Source organism: Eschrichtius robustus, chromosome 8, assembly GCF_028021215.1.
Source record: "Eschrichtius robustus isolate mEscRob2 chromosome 8, mEscRob2.pri, whole genome shotgun sequence".
Taxonomy (NCBI): domain Eukaryota; kingdom Metazoa; phylum Chordata; class Mammalia; order Artiodactyla; family Eschrichtiidae; genus Eschrichtius; species Eschrichtius robustus.
The window spans coordinates 77,757,286-77,779,790 of record NC_090831.1 but is presented as its reverse complement, the minus strand read 5'-3'; the positions used below and the strand labels follow the sequence as shown (position 1 = coordinate 77,779,790).

General features: G+C 37.8%; 1 protein-coding gene across 2 annotated transcripts in view; it reads right to left on the bottom strand.

Annotated features, from left to right (window-relative positions):
- Positions 1-22,505, bottom strand: part of STK31 (serine/threonine kinase 31) — a 94,208-nt gene that overhangs the window by 3,138 nt on the left and 68,565 nt on the right. Inside the window, exon 22 of one of the 2 annotated variants that reach the window (XM_068550000.1) lies at positions 21,623-21,691. The exons of the other annotated variant lie outside the window; for it this stretch is intronic. Coding sequence (XP_068406101.1) covers positions 21,623-21,691 — 69 coding nt within the window. The remainder of the gene's footprint in view (positions 1-21,622; positions 21,692-22,505) is intronic. 2 annotated transcript variants of the gene reach the window in all.

Sequence of the window (22,505 nt, the reverse complement as noted above, 5' to 3'; positions counted from 1 at the left end):
AGCATATTCAGAGTAATGAAAGGGGAAAACCTTGAACCTAGGACACTCTACCCAGCAAGATTATCATTTAGAATTGAGGGAGAGATAAAGAACTTCTCAGACAAGAAAAGCTAACAGTTCATAGCTTAAAGAGTTTCCTCTAAATGGAAAAGAAAAGGCTGTAACAAGAAGAAAGAATCTACAGGAAAGGAAAAATCCCATTAGTAAAGGCAAATATATAGTAAAGGCTGGGGATAAACCACTTAAGCTGGTAAAAAGATTAAAAGACAAATAATTCTAAAATCAACTGTAACTACATACAGAGAGTTAAGGGATAAACACAAAGATGTAAAATATGACATAAAACATACAAAATGCAGGGGAGGGGAGTAAATATATAGATCTTTTAGCACCTGTTTGAACTTAAATAACTACCAGTTTAAAACAAGTAGATATAGTTATAGGTCAGCATATATGTACACCATGGTAACCACAAATCAAAAACCTTCAACAGATACACAAAAACTAGAAAGAAACACAAGCAAACTACTAAAGAAAATCATCAAACCATAAGGGAAGAAACAAAAAGAGAAGAAATAAACAGAAAAGAACTGCAAAAATAACCAGAAAAAAAGTAACAAAATGGCAATAAGTACATACCTATCAATAATTATTTGAAATGTCAATGGACTAAATGCTCCAATCAAAAGACACAGGGTAGCTGATTGGATAAAAATTAAGGCCCATCTGTATACTGCTTACACAGAACTCACTTCAGAGCTAAAGAAGCACACAGTCTGAAAGTAAGTGGATGGAAAAACGGTATTTCGTGCAAATGGAAACAACAAAAAAACTGGTGGTAGTAACTCTCATATCAGACAAAATAGACTTTAAAACAAACTCTGTAACAAAAGACAAAGAAAAGCATTATATAATGATAAAGGGATAAATAAAAAAAGAGGATATTACACTCATTAACATATATGCACCCAATACAGGAGCACCTAAATATATAAGGCAAATATGCATAACGGGAGAAACTGACAACAATACAGTAACAGTAGGGTACTTTAACACCCCACTTACATCAATGGACAGATAGATCATCCAAACAGAAAACCAAGAAGGCCACAGTGGTCTTACATGACACAATATACCAGTTAGACTTAATAAATATCTCCAGAACATTCCATCCAAAATCACCAAAATACATGCTTTTCAAATGCACATGGAACATTCTCCAGGACAGATCACATGCTAGGCCACAAAACAAGTCTCGACAAATTTAAGAGTTCAGAAATTATATCTAGCAGTTCTTCTAATCACAAAAGAAACTAGAAAAAAATTACAGAAAAAAAAATGGGAAGAGTACAAATATATGCAAACTAAACAACACGCTACTAAAAAACCAAGGAATAAAAGAGGAAATCAAAAAATAACTCGAGAGAACTGAAAATGGAAACACAACTTTCCAAAATCTATGGGATGTAACAAAAGCAGTTCTAAGAGGGACACTTATGGCAATGAAGACCTACCTCAAGTAACAAGAAAAATCTCAAACAACCTAACCTACAATCTAAAGGAATTAGAAAAAGAACAAATGAAGCTCAAAGTCAGTAGAGGAAGGAAGTAATAAATATCGGAGAGAGAATAAATAAAATTAAAAAATAATTAATGAAACCAAGAGATGGTTTTTTGAAAAGATAAACAAAACTGACAAACCTTAAGCCAGGTACATGAAGAAGAAAAGGGAGAGGCCCCAAATGAGAAGTGAAAGAGGAGAAATAACAACCAATACCATAGAGATACAAAAACAACAGAATACTACAAACAGTTTTATGCCAGTAAATTGGACAACTAGAAGAAATGGACAAATATCTAGAAACATAAAACCTAGCAAGACTGAGTTGGGAAGAAATAGATAATCTGAACAGACTAATCACCAGGAGTGAAACTGAAACTGTAATTTAAAAAACTCCCCATATACAAAAATCCAGGAGCAGACAGCTTCACAGGTGAATTCCACCAAACATACAAAGAAGAGGTAATACCTGTCCTTCTCAAAGTATTCCAAAAACTTGAAGAGGATGGAACACTCCCAAATTCATTCTATAAGGCCACCACTGCCTTGATACCAAAACCAGACAAACACTCCATGAAAAAAGAAAATTTCAGGCCAATATCTCTGATGAATAGAGATGCAAATATCCTCAATAAAATACTAGCAAACCAAATCCAACAATAAAAAGGATCATATACTGTAATCAAGATGGATTTATTCCAGGTATGCAAGGATGGTTCAATATTTACAAATCAATCATTATGATACACCAGATTAACAAAAGGAAGGATAAAAATCACATGATCATCTCAGACACAGATAAAGCATTTGACAAAAATTCAACATCCATTCAGGATAAAAACTCTCATCAGAGTTTGTACAGAGGGAGCATATCTCAACGTAATAAAGGCCATTTATGACAAATCCACAGCTAACATCATACTCAATAGTGAAAAGCTGAAAGCCTTTCTTCTAAAATCAGGAACAAGACAACGATGACCACTCTCACCACTTCTATTTACTACAGTATTGGGAGTCCTATCCATAGTAATCAGACAAGATAAAGAAATAAAAAACATATAAATTGGAAGGGAAGAAATAAAACTGTCACTATTTGCAAATGACATAATACTATATCTACAAAACTCTAAAGTCTCCACCAAGAAACTATTAGAACTAATAAAGGAATTCATTAAAGTTGAAAAATTCAGGATTAATATATAGAAATCTGTTTATTTTCTACACACTAGTAATGAAGTATCAGAAAGATAAAGCAAGAGAACAATCCCATTTAAAATCACATCAGGGACTTCCCTGGTGGTCCAGTGGTAAAGAATCACCTTACAATGCAGGGGATGAGGGTCAGGGAACAAAGATCCCACATGCCACGGGGCAACTAAGCCCGCGCGCCACAACTACTGAGCTTGTATGCCTCAACTAGAGAGCCTGCATGCCGCAAACTACAGAGCCCATGCACTCTGGAACCCACGCACCAAAACAAGAGAGAAGGCCACACGTCACAACAAAAGATCTCGCGTGCCTCAACAAAGATCCCATGTGCTGCAACTAAGACCCGATGCAGCCAAAACTAAATAAATAAATAAATAAAAAAAAATCTTTTTAAAATAAATAAATAAAATCACATCAAAAAGAACGAAATACCTTGAAATAACCTTAACCAAGGAGGTGAAAGACCTATACTCTGAAAACTATAAAACTCTGATGAAGGAATCTGAAAATAATACAAAGAAGTGGAAAGATATACTATGTTTTTGGACTGTAAAAATTAATATTGTTAAAATGACCATACTACCTAAAGCAATCTAGAGATTTAATATAATCCCTATCAAAGCACCTATGACATATTTCACAGAAATAGAACAAATAATCCTAAAATTTATGTGGAACCAGAGGATAACCCAAATTGCCAAAGCAATCTTGAGAAAAAAGAACAAAGCCGGAAGTATCACACTCCCTGACTTCAGACTATACTACAAAGCCACAGTAATCAAAACAGCATGATAATGGCACAAAAAACAAAGACATAGGTCAATGGAATAGAATAGAGAGCCCAGAAATAAACCCATGCACCTATGATCAATTAATCTACAAAGGAGGCAAAAAAGAATACAACAGAGAAAAGACAGTCTCTTCAATAAGTGGTGCTGGAAAACTGGTCAGCTACATGTAAAAGAATGAAATTAGAACATTCTCTAATACCATATACAAAAATAAATTCAAAATGGATTAAAGACCTAAATGTAAGACCCGAAATCATTAAACTCCTAGGGGAAAACATAGGCAGAACATTCTGTGACATAAACCCCAGCAATATGTTTTTTGGGTCTATCTCCTAAAGCAAAGGAGATAAAAGCAAAAATAAGCAAACAGGACCTAATTAAACTTAAAAGCCTTTGCATAGCAGAGGAAATCATTGACAAAATAAAAAGACAACCTACTTAATGAGAGAAAATATTTACAAATGATATGACAGATAAGGGGTTAACACCCAAAATAAATAAACAGCTCATACATCTCAACATCAAAAAAACAAACCCATTTTAAAAACGGGCAGAAGACCTGAAAAGACATATTTCCAGAGAAGACATACAGATGGCCAACAGGCATATGAAAAGCTGCTCAACATCACTAATCATCAGAGTAATGCAAATGAAAACGAGACATCACCTCACACCCATCAGAATGGCCATCATCAAAAAGAACACAAATAACAAATGCTGGAGAGGGTGTAGAGAAAAGGGAACACTCCTACACTGTTGGTGGGAGGGTAAATTGGCACAGCCACTGTGCAAAACAGTATGGAGGTTCCTCAGAAAACTAAAAATAGAACTAACATATGATCTAGCAATTCCATTCCTGTGTATATATACAAAAAAAAATGAAAACAATTCAAAAAGATACATGCACCCCAATGTTCGTAGCAGCATTATTTACAATTGCCAATATATGGAAGCAACATAAGTGCCCACTAACATATGAATGGATAAAGAAGATGTGGTATATATATTCAATGGAATATTACTCAGCCATAAAAAATAATAAAAATTTGCCATTTGCAAAAACATGGATGGACTTGGAGGGTATTATGCTAAGTGAAACAAGTCACACAGAGAAAGACAAATACTGTATGATATCACTTATATGTAGAATCTAAAAAAATAAATTAGTGAATATAAGAAAAAAGAAACAGAATCACACATATAGAGAATAAACTAGTAGTTACGTTTATTGGAGAGGGGAGGGAGGAGGGGCAGGATATGGGTAGGGAACTCGGAGTTACAAACTACTATGTATAAAATACATAAGCTACAAGATATATTGTACAACACAGGAAATATGGCCAATATTTTATAATAGCTATACATGGAACATAACCTTTAAAAATTGTGAATCACTATGTTGTACACCTGAAAACTCATATAATACTGTACATCAAATATACTTCAATAAAAAAATAAAGTGGGTCGGGAGGAGAGAAGATGGCGGAAGAGTAAGACGCGGAAATCACCTTCCTTCCCCCAGGTACAGTAGAAATACATCTACACGTGGAACTGCTCCTACAGAACACACACTGAACGCTGGCAGAAAACGTCAGACCTCCCAAAAGGCAAGAAACTCCCCCCATAGTTGGGTAGGGCAAAAGAAAAAAGAAATAACAGAGACAAAAGAATAGAGACGGCACCTGCACCAGTGGGAGGGAGCTGTGAAGGAGGAAAGATTTCCACGCACTAGGAAGCCCCTTCGCGGGCAGAGACTGCGGGTGGCAGAGGGGGGAAGCTTCGGAGCCACGGAGGAGAGCGCAGCCACAGGGGTGCGGAGGGCAAAGCGGAGAGATTCCCGCACGGAGGCTCGGCGCTGACCAGCACTCACCAGCCCGAGAGGCTTGTCTGCTCCCCCGCCGGGGCGGGCGGGGCTGGGAGCTGAGGCTCGGGCTTCGGTGGGATTGCAGGGAGAGGACTGGGGTTGGCGGCGTGAACACAGCCTGAAGGGGTTAGTGCACCACAGCTAGCCCGGAGGGAGTCCGGGAAAAAGTCTGCAGCTGCCGAAGAGGCAAGAGACTTTTTCTTCCCTGTTTCCTGGTGCGCAAGGAGAGGGGATTCAGAGCGCCGCCTAAACGAACTTCAGAGACGGGCGCGAGCCGCGGCTATCAGCGAAGACCCCACAGCAACAGGGGCGCAGAGGAAAAATCGGAGAGATTCCCGCACAGAGGCTCGGCGCCGAGCAGCACTCAGCAGCCCGAGAGGCTTGTCTGCTCACCCGCCGGGGCGGGCGGGGCTGGGAGCTGAGGCTCAGCTTCGGTCCGATCGCAGGGAGAGGACTGGGGTTGGCGGCATGAACACAGCCTGAAGGGGTTAGCGCACCACAGCTGGCTGGGAGGGAGACCCGGAAAAAGTCTGCAGCTGCCGAAGAGGCAAGAGACTTTTTTTGCCTCTGTGTTTCGTGGCGCGCAAGGAGAGGGGATTCAGAGCGCCGCCTAAACGAACTCCAGAGACTGGCGCGAGCCGCGGCTATCAGCGCGGACCCCAGAGACGGGCGTGAGACGCTGGGGCTGCTGCTGCCGCCTCCAAAAATCCTGTGTGCGAGCACAGGTCACTCTCCACACCGCCCCTCCCGGGAGCCTGTGCAGCCCGCTACTGCCAGGGTCCCGTGATCCAGGGACAACTTCCCCGGGAGAACGCACTGCGCACCTCAGGCTGGTGCAACGTCACGCCGGCCTCTGACGCCGCAGGCTCGTCCCGCCTCCTCTGTACCCCTCCCTCCCCGCGGCCTGGGTGAGCCAGAGCCCCCGAAGCAGCTGCTCCTTTAACCCCGTCCTGTCTGGGCGGGGAACAGACACCCTCAGGCGACCTACATGCAGAGGCGGGTCCAAATCCAAAGCTGATCCCCAGGAGCTGTGCGAACAGAGAAGAGAAGGGGAGATCTCTCCCAGCAGCCTCAGAAGCAGCGGATTAAAACTCCACAAACAACTTGATGTGCCTGCATCTGTTGAATACCTGAATAGACAACGAATTATCCCAAATTCAGGAGGTGGACTTTGGGAGCAGGATATATTAATTTTTCCCCTTTTCCTTTTTTTTTGTGAGTGTATACGTATATGCTTCTGGGTGAGATTTTGTCTGTATAGCTTTGCTTTATAATAGCTTTATTTTACTTCACTATATTATAGCCTCTTTCTTTCTTTCTTTCTTTCTTTCTATTTTTTCTCCCTTTTACTCTGAGCCGTGTGGACGAAAGGCTCTTGGTGCTCCAGCCAGGCATCAGGGCCGTACCTCTGAGGTGGGAGAGCCAACTTCAGGACACTGGTCCACAAGAGACCTCCCAGCTCCACGTAATACCAAACGGCAAAAATCTCTCAGAGATCTCCATCTCAACATCAAGACCCAGCATCACTCAATGACCAGCAAGCTACAGTGCTGGACACCCTATGCCAAACAACTAGCAAGACAGGAACACAGCCCCATCCATTAGCAGAGAGGCTGCCTAAAATCGTAATAAGGCCACAGACACCCCAAAATACACCACCAGATATGGACGTGCCCACCAGAAAGACAAGATCCAGCCTCATCCACCAGGACTCAGGCACTAGTTCCCTCCACCAGGAAGCCTACACAACCCACTGAACCAACCTTAGCCACTGGGGACAGATACCAAAAACAACGGGAACTACGAACCTGCAGCCTGTGAAAAGGAGACCCCAAACACAGTAAGATAAGCAAAATGAGACGACAGCAAAACACACAGCAGATGAAGGAGCAGGGTCAAAACACACCAGACTTAACAAATGAAGAGGAAATAGGTAGTCTACCTGAAAAAGAATTCAGAATAATGATAGTAAGGATGATCCAAAATCTGGGAAACAGAATACACAAAATGCAAGAAACATTTAACAAGGACGTAGAAGAACTAAAGAGGAACCAAGCAATGATGAAAAACACAATAAATGAACTTAAAAATACTCTAGATGGGATCAATAGCAGAATAACTGAGGCAGAGGAAAGGATAAGTGACCTGGAAGATAAAATGGTGGAAATAAATACTGCAGAGCAGGATAAAGAAAAAGAATGAAAAGAACTGAGGACAGTCTCAGAGACCTCTGGGACAACATTAAACGCACCAACGTTCGAATTATAGGGGTCCCAGAAGAAGAAGAGAAAAAGAAAGGGACTGAGAAAATATTTGAAGAGATTATAGTTGAAAACTTCCCTAAAATGGGAAAGGAAATAGTTAATCAAGTCCTGGAAGCACAGAGAGTCCCATACAGGATAAACCCAAGGAGAAACACGCCAAGACACATATTAATCAAACTGTCAAAAATTAAATATAAGGAAAACATATTAAAGGCAGCAAGGGAAAAACAACAAATAACACACAAGGGAATCCCCATAAGGTTAACATCTGATCTTTCAGCAGAAACTCTGCAAGTCAGAAGGGAGTGGCAGGATATACTTAAAGTGATGAAGGAGAAAAACCTACAACCAAGATTACTCTACCCAGCAAGGATCTCATTCAGATGTGATGGAGAAATTAAAACCTTTACAGACAAGCAAAAGCTGAGAGAGTTCAGCACCACCAAACCAGCTTTACAACAAATGCTAAAGGAACTTCTCTAGGCAAGAAACACAAGAGAAGGAAAACACCTACAATAACAAACCCAAAACATTTAAGAAAATGGGAATAGGAACATACATATCGATAATTACCTTGAATGTAAATGGATTAAATGCTCCCACCAAAAGACACAGGCTGGCTGAATGGATACAAAAACAAGACCTATATATATGCTGTCTACAAGAGACCCACTTCAGACCTAGAGACACATACAGACTGAAAGTGAGGGGATGGAAAAAGATACTCCATGCAAATGGAAATCAAAAGAAAGCTGGAGTAGCAATTCTCATATCACACAAAATAGACTTTAAAATAAAGACTATTACAAGAGACAAAGAAGGACACTATATAATGATCAAGGGATCGATCCAAGAGGAAGGTATAACAATTGTAAATATTTATGCACCCAACATAGGAGCACCTCAATACATAAGGCAAATACTAATAGCCATAAAAGGGGAAATCGACAGCAACACAATCATAGTAGGGGACTTTAACACCCCACTTTCACCAATGGACAGATCATCCAAAATGAAAATAAATAAGGAAACACAAGCTTTAAATGATACATTAAACAAGATGGACTTAATTGATATTTATAGGACATTCCACGCAAAAACAACAGAATACACATTTTTCTCAAGTGCTCATGGAACATTCTCCAGGATAGATCATATCTTGGGTCACAAATCAAGCCTCAGTAAATTTAAGAAAATTGAAATCGTATCAAGTATCTTTTCCGACCACAACGCTATGAGACTAGATATCAATTACAGGAAAAGATCTGTAAAAAAATACAAACACATGGAGGCTACACAATACACTACTTAATAACGAAGTGATCACTGAAGAAATCAAAGGGGAAATCAAAAAATACCTAGAAACAAATGACAATGGAGATACGACGACCCAAAACCTATGGGACGCAGCAAAAGCAGTGCTAAGAGGGAAGTTTATAGCAATACAAGCCTACCTCAAGAAACAGGAAACATCTCGAATAAACAACCTAACCTTGCACCTAAAGCAATTAGAGAAAGAAGAACAAAAAAACCCTAAAGCTAGCAGAAGGAAAGAAATTATAAAGATCAGGTCAGAAATAAATGAAAAAGAAATGAAGGAAACAATAGCAAAAATCAATGAACCTAAAAGCTGGTTCTTTGAGAAGATAAACAAAATTGATAAACCATTAGCCAGACTCATCAAGAGAAAAAGGGAGAAGACTCAAATCAATAGAATTAGAAATGAAAAAGGAGAAGTAACCACTGACACTGCAGAAATACTAAAGATAATGAGAGATTACTACAAGCAACTCTATGCCAATAAAATGGACAACCTGGAAGAAATGGACAGATTCTTAGAAATGCACAAACTGCCGAGACTGAACCAGGAAGAAATAGAAAATATGAACAGACCAATCACAAGCACTGAAATTGAAACTGTGATTAAAAACCTTCCAACAAACAAAAGCCCAGGACCAGATGGCTTCACAGGCGAATTCTATCAAACATTTAGAGAAGAGCTAACACCTATCCTTCTCAAACTCTTCCAAAATATTGCAGAGGGAGGAACACTCCCAAACTCGTTCTACAAGGCCACCATCACCCTGATACCAAAACCAGACAAGGATGTCACAAAGAAAGAAAACTACAGGCCAATATCACTGATGAACATAGATGCAAAAATCCTCAACAAAATACTAGCAAACAGAATCCAACAGCACATTAAAAGGATCATACACCATGATCAAGTGGGGTTTATCCCAGGAATGCAAGGATTCTTCAATATACGCAAATCAATCAATGTGATACACCATATTAACAAATTGAAGGGGAAAAACCATATGATCGTCTCAATAGATGCAGAGAAAGCTTTCGACAAAATTCAACACCCATTTATGATAAAAGCCCTGCAGAAAGTAGGCATAGACGGAACTTTCCTCAACATAAGAAAGGCCATATATGATAAACCCACAGCCAACATTGTCCTCAATGGTGAAAAACTGAAACCATTTCCACTAAGATCAGGAACAAGACAAGGTTGCCCACTCTCACCACTATTATTCAACATAGTTTTGGAAGTGTTAGCCACAGCAATCAGAGAAGACAAAGAAATAAAAGGAATCCAAATCGGAAAAGAAGAAGTAAAGCTGTCACTATTTGCAGATGACATGATACTATACATAGAGAATCCTAAAGATGCTACCAGAAAACTCCTAGAGCTAATCAATGAATTTGGTAAAGTAGCAGGATACAAAATTTATGCACAGAAATCTCTTGCATTTCTATACACTAATGACGAAAAATCTGAAAGTGAAATTAAGAAAACACTCCCATTTACCATTGCAACAAAAAGAATAAAATATCTAGGAATAAACCTACCTAAGGAGACAAAAGACCTGTATGCAGAAAATTATAAGACTCTGATGAAAGAAATTAAAGATGATACAAATAGATGGAGAGATATACCATGTTCCTGGATTGGAAGAATCAACATTGTGAAAATGACTCTACTCCCCAAAGCAATCTACAGATTCAATGCAATCCCTATCAAACTACCACTGGCATTTTTCACAGAACTAGAACAAAAAATTTCACAATTTGTATGGAAACACAAAAGACCCCGAATAGCCAAAGCAATCTTGAGTACGAAAAATGGAGCTGGGGGAATCAGGCTCCCTGACCTCACAGTATACTACAAAGCTACAGTAATCAAGACAGTTTGGTACTGGCACAAAAACAGAAATATAGATCAATGGAACAGGATAGAAAGCCCAGAGATAAACCCACGCACATATGGTCACCTTATCTTTGATAAAGGAGGCAAGCATATACAGTGGAGAAAAGACAGCCTCTTCAATAAGTGGTGCTGGGAAAATTGGACAGGTACATGTAAAAGTATGAAATTAGAACACTCCCTGACACCATGCACAAAAATAAACTCAAAATGGATTAAAGACCTAAGTGTAAGGGCAGACACTATCAAACTCTTAGAGGAAAACATAGGCAGAACACTCTATGACATACATCACAGCAAGATTCTTTTTGACCCAGCTCCCAGAGAAATGGAAATAAGAACACAAATAAACAAATGGGACCTAATGAAACTTAAAAGCTTTTGCACAGCAAAGGAAACCATAAACAAGACCAAAAGACAACCATCAGAATGGGAGAAAATATTTGCAAATGAAGCAACTGACAAAGGATTAATCTCCAAGATTTACAAGCAGCTCATGCAGCTCAATAACAAAAAAACGAACAACCCAATCCAAAAATGGGCAGAAGACCTAAATAGACATTTCTCCAAAGAAGATATACAGATGGCCTACAGACACATGAAAGAATGCTCAACATCATTAATCATTAGAGAAATGCAAATCAAAACTACAATGAGATATCATCTCACACTGGTCAGAATGGCCATCATCAAAAAATCTAGAAACAATAACTGCTGGAGAGGGTGTGGAGGAAAGGGAACACTCTTGCACTGTTGGTGGGAATGTAAATTGATACAGCCACTATGGAGAACAGTATGGAGGTTCCTGAAAAAACTACAAATAGAACTACCATACGACCCAGCAATCCCACTACTGGGCATATACCCTGAGAAAACACCCAGCAATCCCACTACTGGGCATATACCCTGAGAAAACCATAGGTCAAAAAGAGTCATGTACCAAAATGTTCATTGCAGCTCTATTTACAATAGCCAGGACATGGAAGCAACCTAAGTGACCATTGACAGATGAATGGATAAAGAAGATGTGGCACATATATACAATGGAATATTACTCAGCCATAAAAAGAAATGAAATGGAGGTATGTGTAATGAGGCGGATGGAGTTAGAGTCTGTCATACAGAGTGAAGTAAGTCAGAAAGAGAAAAACAAATACAGTATGCTAACACATATATACGGAATCTAAGGGAAAAAAAAAGGCCATGAAGAACCTAGTGGCAAGACGGGAATAAAGACACAGACCTACTAGAGAATGGACTTGAGGATATGGGGAGGGGGTGGGGTGAGATGTGACAGGGTAAGAGAGTGTCATGGACATATATACACTACCAAATGTAAAATAGATAGCTAGTGGGAAGCAGCCGCATAGCACAGGGAGATCAGCTCGGTGCTTTGTGACCACCTAGAGGGGTGGGATGGGGAGGGTGGGAGGGAGGGAGATGCAAGAGGGAAGAGAAATGGGAACATATTGTATATGTATAACTGATTCACTTTGTTATAAAGCAGAAGCTAACACACCATTGTAAGGCAATTATACTTCAATAAAGATGTTTAAAAATAAATAAATAAATAAATAAATAAAGTGAAAATGCAACCCACAGAATGGGAGAAAATATTTGCAAATCATCTACCTAATAAAGGACTTGTATTTAGAATATAAGGAACTCTTACAACTCAGTAATATAAAGATAACCCAATTTAAAAATGATCAAAAGTTCTGAATAGACATTTCACCAAGAAATATATATATACACAAACGGCCAATAAGGAAATGAAAAGATGCTCAACATCGTTAATCATCAGGGAAATGCAAATTGAAACGACAACGAGATATTACTTCACACCTACTAAGACGGCTAGAAGCAAAAAGTCAGGTAAAAAACAAGTGTTGGGGAGGATAAAAACTTGGAATCTTGCCGGATACACTGCTGATGGAAATTTAAAATGGCTGCAGCCACTTTGGGAAACAGTCCGGCAGTTCCTCAAACAACTAAACATAGACTTACAGTTTGACCCAGAAATTCCACTCTGAGGTACATACCCAAGAGAAATGAAAACATATGTCCGCAGAGAAACCTGTATACCAATGTTTACAGCAGCATTATTCGTAATAGCCAAAAGGTAGAAACAACCCAAATGTCTATCAACAGACAAAAGGATAAATAAAATGTGGTAAATCCACACAATGGAATATTATTCAGCCATTAAAAGGAGTTAAGTACTGATACACACGAAAACTTGGATAAACCTTGAAAACATTATGCTAAATTAATGAAGCCAATCATAAAAGTTTACATATCATATGATTCCATTCATATGTATGTCGAGAATAGAAAAAATGTGGAGAGACAAATAGTACGTTAGCAGTCATTTAGGACTGGTGTGGCTGGATAGTGACATAGAGTGTCCATAACTAAGGAATATGGAATTTCTTTTTGAGGTAATGAAAATGTTCTAAAACTGACTGTGGTGATAGTTTGCATGCATCTTTCAATATACTAAAAATCATTGAGTTGTAAACTTTAAATGGGTGAACTGTAAGGTGTTTAAGTTATTTCTCAATAAAGCTATTTAAAAATGATTATAAAACTTTACTGAAAGACATGCCATATTTCATTTAACATAAGGGACACTAAAACACTAAGGAATTAAAATACTCCCAATAAAACTATGAACCATGATAAAAAGACTTCGATTATGAGAAATAGCCCAACTTCAGAGATAATAAATTGTTTTAAAAAATAGTAATACTGGGACTTCCCTGGTGGCTCAGTGGTTAAGAATCCACCTGCCAATGGAGGGGACATGGGTTCGAGACCTGGTCCAGGAAGATCCCATATGCTGCGAAGCAACTAAGCCCATGTGCCACAACTACTGAGCCTGTGCTCCTAGAGCCTGCAAGCCACAACTACTGAAGCCCGCATGCCTAGAGCCCATGCTCCGCAACAGGAGAAGTCACTGCAATGAGAAGCGCACGCACCGCAACAAAGAGTAGCCCCTGCTCACCACAACTAAAGAAAGCCAGAGCACAGCAACAAAGACCCAACGCAGCCAAAATAAATAAATACATAAACGTTCCTTTAAAAAAAAATAATAATAATATTGTATTTATATTTGAAAGTTCCTAGGAGAGTAGATCTTAAAAGTTCTCATCACACACACAAAAAAAATTTTGTAACTATTATGGTCATAGATGTTAACTAGACTTACCGTGGTGAGCATTTTCACAATGTATATAAATATTGAACCATTATGTTGAATGCTTAAAGCTAATATAATGTTATATATTAATTATACCCCAATTTTTAAAAATGAAAAAAAGAATCAATTTTTGCTACATGATATATGCACCTTTGAATATAATTAAAACTACTTATGAAAAAAAAAAACTACTTATGAAATTATTTAGAACAAAAAATATTAGTAATAATAATAAAATCTATCTTACAATCAATACAATAAAAAGTAAAATAATAATGTCCTAAACAAATGGAAAGCTATTATTTTCCCAATCACAAAAATAGTGTATCATTAAGATAGCAACTCTCCTTCAAATTAACCTATAAATTCAATATACTTTCAAAGTCTCAACAGTGTTTTTCAGAAGACTTATTAACAAGTTGGTGCCAAATTTCACATGGAAAAATAAAGTGACAGGAATAGTCAAGGCAATGTTAAAGAAAAATGTGAGGAAGGAAAGCCAACGCCCTCTACAAAGATACAGCATTTAAAATAGTGTAGTGCCAGCACAGGGATCAATAGTCAAAGAACAGAATAGGCCCAAAATAGATTCATGAATACATGGAAATTTGATACAGCATAGACTGGCATTATTAATCAGTGGGAAATGACTGATTATTGAATAAATGGTGCTGGGTCAACTATTTATCCACATATAATAAGATAAAATTAGATCCTTAACTTCGTATCATACACAAAAATTGATTTGAGAAGGATTAAAAATATAAACGGGAAATGGAGGGAAAAGGCAGGTCCAAGAAATAGCAGATGAAGATCATTTAACCAGAAAAAATATAATAAAGCAAGATTCATTCATTCAAAAATATTTATTAAGGTCCTACTATGTGTAAAGCACTGCTACAGACACTGGGGATACAATGCTGCATAACACAAAGTCCCTGCTTTATTGAGCTTACAGACCAAATATAAATTTTTTAAAAACTTAATGAAACAATCTATTTTTAAAAGGATACATATACAGACTTTTATAGAAAGATTCACAAACTAGCAATAACAAGTGTTTCTAGGGAAGGGACTTGGATAGCTGACGGAATACGAATAGAGAGATTTCTAACAGCATGTGCTTCCTCTTGTAACTCTTGAATTTTGCATCATACACGTTACGTGAAGGAACAACTATTTGAAGGAACTAACCTTATAATAAATCTAAGAGTTGTACAATAGTGAAATGGGTTTCTCCAAACTTAAAGGTATTTAAGCAGAGAATGAAGGCCATCTGTTAGGGATATTATTGAAGAAATTCTCCCAGGGGGCTGGGGACAAGTGAATTAATTATCCTCTAATACCTCTTTCATTGCATAATTCCATGATTTCTCTCCATTTGTGACATGGGCCCTGCTATGTCCAGACAAGAGCTCCCTCATTTGTTTGATAACTATGTGTGAGCACAAAATGTGGGTAAAGACAACACCATTCCCAGCACTAATGGCTGCCTCAGATAGAAGCAAATACTGCACATGCCAAGTATTCTTCTAACTTAATGTCCACACATAGCTACCCACATTAAAGAGAGACTTCTTGTGTTTATTCATCTTCCGTACACATACACCTAGCAGAGTGTCTAGCACATGGCTGACAGAATACAACCTGTCGTAGGCAGACCCCTAAGATGTCCTCCAGTCAGCCCTACTTCCCAGTATTCATTTTGCTACATTATCCCATCCCTTCGAGTATAGGCTTGACCTACTGAAATGCCTCTAACAAAGAGAAAAAGTGATGGATATCACATCCATAAGTTGGTTATGAAAAACTGTGACTTATGTCTAACTAACAGACTCTTTTCTACTGCTTTCTCTGCTTATGCACTTTGATGAGAAAAGTTGCCATGATGGAAATACGGCAACCTCTGGTCAACAACTAGAGAGAAACTAATTCTGCCAACAACTATGTGAGCCTGGAAACAGATCCTGCCTCAGTCGACCTTTAAGATAACTACAGCCCACCCAACAACTTGACTGCAGCCTATGAAAGGACATGAAGTAGAGGATCCAAATAAGCTGCACTCAGACTCCTGGCTCACAAACTTTTAAGACAATAAATGTGTGTTAAATCACTAAGTTTCCGGATAATTTGTTACAGGGTAATTTTTCTATCAAACCTGAAAGAACGTGAGTTTTAAGTGTTCGCTTTAGGTGAAGCTGTAACCTCTGTTATTTTTCTAATGGCAAAAACTCTGTATCATACGCTTTTCAAAAATGTAAAACATTATCAACCTTCTTCGTTATCCCATTCTATAGAGATGGCCAGTAGGTGTAATGAATAGTTTCATAATCTCCCAAAAGTTGTCTCCAATGTTTTTTACTACTGCCCAAGAAGTGGGGCAAAACTCCTTAATAATCATTCCTAATGTGTGTTTAAAAATTAATTTCATGGGCTTCCCTGGTGGCGCAGTGGTTAAGAATCCTCCTGCCAGGGCAGGGGTCACGGATTCAAGCCCTGGTCCGGGAAGATCCCACATGCCACAGAGCAACTAAGCCCGTGTGCCACAACTACTGAGCTTGCACTCTAGAGTCTGTGAGCCACAACTACTGAAGCCGGCGTGCCTAGAGCCTGCGCACCGCAATGAAGAGTAGCCCCCACTCACCACAACTAGAGAAAGCCCGCGTGCAGCAATGAGGACCCAATGCAGACAAAAATAAAGTAAATAAAATAAATAGATAAATTTATTTTAAAAATTAATTTCATGGGATAATAGTAGGTACTACAAAACAAAAAATTTTTCGGTCAAATAAGAGACCATATAGAGTTAAACAAAACTGTGTGTGTTCCTTCATTGCAGTTCAAACTACCAAAAGAATGTGAGGTCATGTCAGCTGGAAGGAAGAAATAAAACTGTCTTCATTCATAGATGGCATGACTGTCTATGTAGAAAATATGAAAGCATCAAAAAAACACCTAGAACTAGTTCAGTGATTATAGAAAATTTGTAGGCTATAAGGTTAATATACAAAATTCAATCATTTTCCTATATACCAGCAATGAACAAGTAGAATTTGAATTTAAAAACACAACACCATTTATATTCATACCCTCCAATATTAAATACTTGAATAGAAACCTAACAAAATATGTACAGGATCTATTTGAGAAAAAAATTATAAAACTCTGATGAAAGACATTAAAGAACTAAATAAATGGTTATTCCATGCTCATGGAAAAAAAACCAATATTGTCAAGATATCAATTCTTCCCAACTTCATCTATAGATTCAATGCAATCTCAATCAAAATCCCAGCAAGTCATTTTGTGGATATCAACACAATGATTCTAATGTTTACACTGAGAGGCAAAAGCCCCAGAATAGCCAATACAAAATTAAAGGAAAAGAATAAAGTTAAAGGACTGTTACTACCCAACTTCAAAACTCACTGTAAAGCTACAGTAGTCAAGACTATGTGGTATTAGTAAAAGAATAAACAAATAGATCAGTGGAACAAAACAGATCCACATAAATATAGACAACTGATCTTTGACAAAGGAGAAAGGGCAATACAACGAAGAAGATAGTCTTTTCAACAAATGGTACTGGAACAATTGGACATCCACATGCAAAAAAATGAATCTAGACACAGATCTTATACCTGTCACAATAATTAACTCAAAAAGGATCACAGACCTAAATGTCAAATGCAAAACTATAAAACTCCTAGAAAACACAGGAGAAAATATAGATGAAACTGGGTTTCGCAACGATTTTCAAGATACAACACCAAAAGCACAATCCATGAAAGGAAAGAATAAACTGGACTGCATTAAAATTTAAAATTTGTTCTGCAAAAGACACATTCAAGAAAATTAGAAGACAACCACAGATTGTGAGAAAATATCTGCAAAAGACGTATCTGATAAAAGACTGTTATTCAAAATATACAGAGAACTCTTAAAACTCAACAATAAGAAAACATGATTAAAAAATGCGCCAAAGACCTTGCCAAATACCTCACCAAAGAAGATATACAGATGGCAAATAAGCATATGAAAAGATGCTCCACATCACATGTCACCAGGGAAAAGTAAATTCAAGCAATGAGATACTAGTACACATCTATAAGAATGGCCACAATCCAAAACACTGACTGAATGCTAGTAAGGCTGTGGAGCAACAGGAGCACTTATTCATTGCTAGTGGCAATCAAAAATGGTACAGCTTAGAAGACAGTTTGGCAATTTCTTTAAAAACTAAACTATTTAAATATATTATTACCATACAATCCAGCAACTGCACTCCTTGGTACTCACCCAAGGAAATAAAAAACATATGTCCACACAAAAACCTGCACATGGATGTTTATTGCAGCTTTATTCATAATTGTCAAAACCTGGAAACAACCAAGTTGTCCTTCAGTAGGTGAAGAGATAAATAGATTGTGGAACATTCAGACAATGGATCAGGCTAAAAAGAAATGAGCTATCAAGCCATGAAAAGACATAGAGGAAACTTATGTGCATATTATTAAGTGGAAAAAGCCAATCTGAAGAGGCTACATACTGTATGATTCCAACTATATGACATTCTGGAAAAGGCAAAATTATGAAGACAGGAAAAAGATCAGTCTCCAGGTGTTTGGAGAAAGTAGAGATGAAAAGGTAGAGCACAGAGGATTTTTAGGGCAATGAAAATACTGTGTATGATATTATAATGGTAGATACATGGCATCATACATGTGTTCAAACCTGTAAGAATGTACAACACCAAGAGTGAACCCTAATTTAAGCTATGGACTTTAGGAAATAATGATGTATCAATGTAGGTATCAATTGCAACAAATGTATAACTCTGGTAGGGGATGTTGATAATGGATAAACTGCATATATGAGGGAAGGAAACCTATGGGAAATCTCTACCTTCTCATTTTTGCTGTGAATCTAAAACTGCTCTTAAGAAAATAAAGCCATAAAAGCAGCCGTAGAACATAAAATATTCTCTTTTAAAATAAAATGGCAAGAGAACTTTTACAGCCTGATCATTATGATTTTTTTAACATCTTTATTGGAGTATAATTGCTTTACAATGCTGTGTTAGTTTCCGCTGTATAACAAAGTGAATCAGCTATATGTATACATATATCCCCATATCCCTTTCCTCTTGCATCTCCCTCTCGCCCTCCCTATCCCACCCCTCTAGGTGGTCACAAAGCACGGAGCTGATCTCCCTGGGCTATGCAGGTGCTTCCCACTAGCTGTCTATTTTACATTTGGTAGTGTATATATGTCAATGCTACTCTCTCACTTTGTCCCAGCTTGCCCTTCCCCCTCCCCGTGTCCTCAAGTCCATTCTCTACGTCTGTGTCTTTATTCCTGTCCTGCCCCTAGGTTCATCAGAACCATTTTTATTTTTTTAGATTCCATATATATGTGTTAGCATACGGTGTTTGTTTTTCTCTTTCTGACTTACTTCACTCTGTATAACAGACTCTAGGTCCATCCACCTCACTACAAATAACTCAATTTCATTTCTTTTTATGGTTGAGTAATATTCCATTGTATATATGTGCATCTTCTTTATCCATTCATCTGTCGATGGACACTTAGGTTGTTTCCATGTCCTGGCTATTGTAAATAGTGCTGCAATGAACATTGTGGGACATGACTCTTTTTGAATTATGGTTTTCTCAGGGTATATGTCTAATAGTGGGATTGCTGGGTCATATGGTAGTTCTATTTTCAGTTTTATAAGGAACCTCCATACTGTTCTCCATAGTGGCCATATCTATTTACATTCCCACCAACAGTGCAAGAGGGTTCCCTTTTCTCCACACCCTCTCCAGCATTTATTGTTTGTAGAGTTTTTTGATGATGGCCATTCTGACCGGTGTGAGGTGATACCTCATTGCAGTTTTGATTTGCATTTCTCTAATGATTAGTAATGTTGAGCATCCTTTCATGTGTGTGTTGGCAATCTGCATATCTTCTTTGGAGAAATGTCTATTTAAGTCTTCTGCCCATTTTTGGATTGGGTTGTTTGTTTTATTTATATTGAGCCGCATGTATATTTTGAAGATTAATCCTTTGGAAACACAAAAGAGCCTGAATAGCTAAAGCAATCTTGAGAAAGAAAAACGGAGCTGGAAGAATCAGGCTCCCTGACTTCAGACTACACTACAAAGCTACAGTAATCAAGACAATATGGCACAAAAACAGAAAATATAGATCAATGGAACAGGATAGAAAGCCCAGAGATAAACCCATGCACATATGGTCACCTTACCTTTGATAAAGGAGGCAAGAGTATACAATGGAGAAAAGACAGCCTCTTCAGTAAGTGGTGCTGGGAAAACTGGACAGGTACACGTAAAAGGATGAAATTAGAACACTCCCTAACACCATACACAAAAATAAACTCCAAATGGATTAAAGACCTAAATGTAAGGCCAGACACTATAAAACTCTTAGAGGAAAACATAGGCAGAACACTCTATGACATAAATCACAGCAAGATCCTTTTTGACCCACCTCCTAGAGAAATGGAAATAAAAACAAAAATAAACAAATGGGACTTAATGAAACTTAAAAGCTTTTGCACAGCAAAGGAAACCATAAACAAGACGAAGAGACAATCCTCAGAATGGGAGAAAATATCTGCAAACGAAGCAACTGACTAAGGATTAATCTCCAAAATATACAAGCAGCTCATGCAACTCAGTATCATTATACTTTTATAGACATGTTTACTGCCATATTTAACTCCTTAATATCTAGTCACACTGGGGACTATTCCATTTCAATGGATTTTAATACTTTCATGTCTTAGTTCAGGCTACTGTCTTTACCTGAAATGCCCATCATCTCATTCTAACTCTCGTAAAATCCTAATTCAATGTTGAAGATTCATCTCAAATAACTATTTGGTGGCATTTTTGAACAGCCTCTTCCCTCCCCTTTTTTCTGCCAAATTAAATATCAGCTCCCTCCAGGGTACTTTCTTAATATTCTATATATAAATATTGGTTGTTTACTTGTTCACATTTCTAAATTATTAACTCCTTCAATGCTGTAATCCTAAAAAGCAGCACCTAGTTCAATTCCTGATATAGAAGATACTCAAAATAGGTTGTCTGTATACATATATATATATAGGTCTCAAAGCAGTATGAATGACACAGATGTATGACAAAGAAAAGATACAGCCAGGTACTTATAAAAAGTAGTAAAACACTAATTTTAATATAATATGATCTTTGAAGATATAGCAAAGACTGTTTTTCCTTAATTATTACACAGAATACATATACAATTTGTGTGACAAACATACAATCCAGTAGTACTCTCTAGCAGTAATTTTCTGGCAATGGTGTAAGTACTGCACTTAAATTTTTTCAATACTTCTTTACTGTGAATGCTATTTTGTAGTCTTACAAAAATAAGAGGACATCTTCAGTCAAATATTTAAGTTTATATTACTGCTACACACCTATATCACAGGTTTCCAACCAGTAAATGACAAAAAGGTAACATACCAAATGAAACTGATCCACCTTCGGGATTCCATCCTCATTTGTCTCAAATTCCTGATTTCGAACAGAAAGCTGTTAAAGAGAATGAGAATGAATAAGTTCCCAATGTACCAAACTACCGATCCTATAGCAGAGGCCAATCTGGAACTTTTCAGGTTCTAGAGAGAAGAGCAGAGCTCAAAGAAAGCACATTAGTTCTTGCAGGATAAAAAAACTTTCATAATAACAACTACAAAACAGTCCCTGGGGCTCCTAACATATTAATCAGAGTTGATGCACACACTATAAGCACTTTTAATACTTCCTCACTTTACAAGCAAATATATTAAAATTCTGTAGCACTCCCATTCATGGTTCTACTTTATGTCCACAACCATTTTCTTCTTTCTTCTCATCTTCAATTTATAATATCTTGCTCTGTTTTCAAGTACCTCTGCGAACTGCCTTATATCCTTTCTGGCACAAGATAAGGTATTTAATAAATTAAGGTAAAGTCAGCCAAAAGGAAGGCATATATACACAAGGCTGAAACTCTGGCAAGAGGACTAGATTACTCTCATAAATGTAAGAACTGCAACAAACAGGTGGTTCCAGAAGCTATGAGAGTAAACACCACCACCCAAGGAAGGGCTGTACAGTGAAAACTTTAGTAGGATGTGGGCTAAATCCTTGGGAACACTAACATTTAACAGATAGGCAGTAAAGAGGAGTAAAAGAAATGCCCAGTCACAGAGGCAAAAGAAGAACTTAGAAGGTACTGTGTCATAGAAAACAATGGGTAAAGTAATTACTGTGGATTTTTTTTCCGATAGATCAGACTTAACCGTATTTTTAGGCTAAAGGAAAGGTAAAGAATAAAAAGAAAAGAAATAGACTAAAGACACAG